This window comes from Cibotium barometz, chromosome 39 (assembly GCF_041138505.1).
Source record: "Cibotium barometz isolate CiBa-2024 chromosome 39, ASM4113850v1, whole genome shotgun sequence".
In the NCBI taxonomy this organism is placed as follows: domain Eukaryota; kingdom Viridiplantae; phylum Streptophyta; class Polypodiopsida; order Cyatheales; family Cibotiaceae; genus Cibotium; species Cibotium barometz.
In genome coordinates, this window is record NC_141084.1 from 31,841,294 (window position 1) to 31,846,038 (window position 4,745).

The following is a 4,745-nucleotide window of genomic DNA, read 5'->3' on the forward strand; positions in this document are numbered from 1 at the left end:
AAAAAATAGGAACAGAATAGGGGAGAAACATCTCCCTCATTCCAATGTTCATTACATTAATAAAAAATAGGAACAGAATAGGGGAGAAACATCTCCCTCATTCCAATGTTCATTACATTAATAAAAAACAGGGACAAAATGGACGAGAAACATCTCCCCTAATCTACACCTTTTTTTGTTACAGTCTATAGTGTGGCTATACACGAGGCTATGTATGTGGCTATATATGAGGCTATATGCATGATGTCTATACACAAGGCTATGTATGCGGCTATATGCATGGCTATATACAAGGCTATACACATTGCTATACACAGGGCTATAGTTGTACACCTTAGCTGCATGTATAGCTGCATATATAGATACATCATGGGCTTTTCTCTTTTGTATTTCCAATGTTCTTGTTTGGCTTTATGCATGGCTATATGTTACGTCATGTGATAGAGATTTATACGAAAATATTCTCTATATTCATTGAAGTTTTTATCTTTTCTTGTTTTTAACTATGATTGTCTATAGAGTTCGCAGAATTCCACTAATTGTACCATAATGGAACTGTTGAGCGTTTGATAAGGCATCTATGTAATTAAAATCCATTTTTAAAATAGGGGACTAGCATGATCACATTTGACGAATGTATATGTGTGTGTGTGTAAGAGAGAGAGAGATGGGGGAGACAGAGAGACATTGTGGAGCTTCAAAACAAGAGAGAATTTGTGAAGCTTCAAAACAATGTATACAAGACCTAGGGATTTCAAAGAGGAGAAGGATATATAGTAAGGGAGAGATTGTGAAGCTTTTTTAAAAAAAGAGAGAAGTTATGAAGCTTCAAAGCAATGTATTATGTATACAAGCCCTAGCGATTTCCACAAGAAAAGGAGCTTCAAAAGAAGAAGAGAGAGATTCTCAAACTTCAAGACAATGTTTACAAGCCTTTGAGAATTTCAATGAGGAGAGGAGTATACAAGAGTGCTGAAATTTGAAGCCTTGAGAGGGCATGAAGGCCCTTCAAACCTTCTAGAGAAGGCCTCTTAGAAAATAGGGTTGCCACATATATATATTTTGGAAGTCAACCTTGCTTGGTGGTTAGGGTAGGCCTTGTTCAAATTTCAACACTGAGCTGGAGACTTTTTCTTTTGATAGCCGCCTCCTTATGAGACGCTGCCTTTTTACGCTGCCTTTCCTTCTTCTCCCGCTCGAATTCGCCTTGCACCACAACACAACGTGCACAACTGAGACATTCACATTTCTTTTTGTGTTTAATTATGTAATTATATATCTAATAATGGACGATTTACGAATTTAAAAATCACTATTAATAATTACTTGCTCGCTTCTCAAGCTGTGCTCTGGCCTCGGCATTGATATGATAGTCTTGGATTGCTTTCAAAACTTCTCTCCTCGCATCTGTTGCCAATGTTTATAATACAGCATTTAGTCATTTTAATCATCATATAAGCAAGTGTTTAATTGTTACATGCATCAAATCAGCATTCAAGAAGCAAAGTAAGCATTAATTTGTGTGTATATGTGACACTATACTCTCGAAAACCAAAATTGTTAATTAGTGTCTACATGCATCAAACAATAAAAAGCAAGCTTGAATTTCTGGCTTCTAATTATGCACGAATTATCATTGAAGAATAATGTAATTTTCCGAATTTTGATCGTTGTTCTTAAATCAAACTCACTCAATTTCCCTCGAAGGCATCTCAAGAAGGATCCTGCAGTTTTGGTCTCGACATTATCAGCTGAAGCTGTACCGTTCCGCCTTCGTAAATAGCCAGCGGAGTTGCTTCTGCCAAAGGCTATACTAGAAGACGATTTGGAGGTTTTCTTTCGTCTGTGCTTCCTCATCCAATCTTCAAGATCCCGTTGCCCTACACAAACATCATGTATGTCCGTTGTGTGTGTGTGTGTGTGTGTGTGTGTTTTTTTTCCTTCTTGTCATCTCCTTTTCTGCATTTTAGGTTCTCTTGAATTAAATGCAATTTACATGTAGAGGGTTTGAACTCACTCCCTTTGTCCATTAGCCACTCAGTTAAGGCCTTTAAAGTAATAATTAAAAGCTCTACAAGAATTCCATTTTGGTCCTCATTAAAGCAAAAATTATGATTTTTTATTTTAGGCTAAGCTTTCACTTTCTCACTTCACTTCTATTTTTTTAAAGAAAAAAATACCTAACACAAAAAAACATTACATGCAAGTAGCAACTATAAAGCACTCTCATTATGTGTGAATCTCTTGCCATTTGATTTAGGATTTACCTAGATTTGGTGGCCTAAAGTGATATAATGATCCAGCTGAAATCACTGGAGAGGGCTTGAGAGGCTTAAAATCTTTGCATACGTTAGAAGATGGCCGCGTTAGATCTTGCAAGTATGATTCAACACCTTTATTCACCAAGTTCTTGAGTGATTTGGAGTCTGCCTCCTTCACCAGGCTTAATGGCACTGGAACAACCTCTTCTCTCCATGCTGCATCATACACATTCACAATCTAAAAGGTACATATGTGCATCACGGAAGGAACTACATATGCACTTGCCTACAAAAATAACATGCATAAATATCAAAGTTGAAGATTGTAATAAAGATGGAACTATATGGTGTATAGAATAGGCATAAATTTAATAAGATATTTATTTTAGACTCATGCATTCAACATTCAATTCACGACATGAAACATTGCTATTGGACATTTCTAGAAGTATAACTAGTTGTCTCAGAAATGACAAGAATCATGCATTTTTCACATGTGAAAAAAACAATGTGACCTATGCATATTGGTAAAAGCATGTTCCTTTAAGATAGTCACAGTATATTTAAAAAGGTTTGACTTGCCTGAAGAGGGAAAGAATGGAATCTTTCTTTGATTCCCAACAAAACCAAGGTGACGTTCTTTATAACCTTGGTGTGATGTTCCAAGTTCTGCTACGATTGGAGACAATAAGGAAGGGTTTTCAATTGGATTAGGCTCATAGGTGCTAGGACACTTGCTAGCTTGTGAATGTGTTGCAAGACTTTGGTTACCTTGGTTATGTATAGTGATGGATGGATAGATGGCATCATTGGCATGTCGTGGAAAATTAGAATTGGAAGAAGAATGGTGTTGACGATCATGATAACGTTGTTGTCGATGAGAAGGTTGAGGTTGATGTTGATGTGGAAGATGATGGTGATGGTGTTGATGAGGATGTACATGATGACGATGATGATGATGATGTGGTATAAGCTCTAAAGGTTCTTGCCAATGTTGTCTCCTGAGCCTCCGAAGCCTGTCCACCGTCTCCGTCCATAGCTTTGCAGTCACATGCGATCGTGGAAAGCACGTCTGCGTGCTGCCGCCGCCCTCCTCACATGCACCCCACATCCATCCAACCCCGCAAAGTCAAGATGGCTTTGCCGGCCAATCATGCATTAATATTGCTGATGAAGGTCGCAACAATTCGAACTGCTTTGCGCTGAGAATGCCGTAACCTCCTTCATTGCGTGTTTTTGGCACCTCACAGTAAACCAACAACGACACCGGCCGGCGGCGGCCATGTCACAGCATTCCAACAGACCTAACTCAATCCTCGCCGTGCGGCCTCATGATTGATATGTCTGCTTCCCTTCGACTGCGTAGAACGGTAAGAAAGATTGCAGGAATTCTACGCGGTCGAAAGGTTGCTTGAAACTGTAACCAGATGGACAAACTTTCACATCCATGAAAGACAATCCGTGACCTGAGGGTGATTCATAACTCTTTACGTGGTAAACAAGAGGGTGCATGTTCAACCCGGCACCCTTTGAGCACATTGGGCTCATACATAGAGATTGCACATTGCGATGTGCTCAATTCATAATCGCTAAGGAGTCTCACTCCTTCCAAAAAATTCATTGCGATGTGCTCAATTCTTAATCCCTAAGGACTCCTACTCCATCCAAAAATTCATACTTACTTTGTGACAATAATTTTACGAATTTTGCTTCCATAGATGCAAAAATGCGATGGAGAGAGAATATCCATAACCCCATCCCCTCTCGTTTCTCCCCATGGATCTCTCTCTCTCCGCCTACGAGGAAAACTAAAATGTGAAACCTTAATACATTAGGGTTCTATGTTTTCAAACCTTAGTAGGGCATGATGAAATGATTTAACGATCGGTAATTTGTGATATAGAATGCTTGAAGAAAGAAAGGTAGGAGATGGTAGTTAATAGCCACAATCACAACAGAGATATCCTGGGCTTGAATACGTGCAGAGAAGAAGAATAAGAAAACAAAGAGAAGCAACGAGAGAAAATCCAAGAGCGATGCAACAGGCAACATGGTTGAGAGGGAGTTTAATTTTGGTAAAACAAAGGTTTTACAACCTTTGGGAATCGTTTCACTATCGTCATCCACTATGATCTCCATATCACTCATTGTGGTTACAACTACATTTGACGGCCCACGGATAAACAAGTAAACAAAAGATTTAAGTCTTTCATAACATGGTAATTCCATTCATAAATGTAGGCTTCTAAGCATGTGATTTTTGAACGATTTATCCAGTGACACACTTTCAAGAAAAAGAAATCTGCACTCACCAATTGAGTGTATACACTTCCTTCTAAACACACGGTGGACATGTATGTGTCAACTGTAGCAATATGGTTGTATGAGGCCGAAGAAGTATTCAAACTTATGTATAGTTACTAAATGTAAGCAACGATGAGGGAAAGGAGGTGTCCTAGAACCAAGAGAGAAATAATCCTAAAA

The 4,745-nt window shown here is 38.7% G+C and overlaps 1 protein-coding gene across 1 annotated transcript; it reads right to left on the minus strand.

Moving 5' to 3' along the window:
* Positions 1-1,056: 1,056 nt before the first annotated feature.
* Positions 1,057-3,203, minus strand: LOC147615994 (uncharacterized). Its single transcript, XM_086777919.1, has 5 exons — positions 3,033-3,203; positions 2,268-2,499; positions 1,692-1,880; positions 1,327-1,407; positions 1,057-1,206 (listed from the first exon to the last, which is right to left on the minus strand). The coding sequence occupies exons 1-5, from the start codon at positions 3,201-3,203 to the stop codon at positions 1,103-1,105; spliced, it is 777 nt and encodes a 258-aa protein (XP_086634045.1). The 3' UTR covers positions 1,057-1,102.
* Between the last annotated feature and the right edge of the window lie 1,542 nt (positions 3,204-4,745).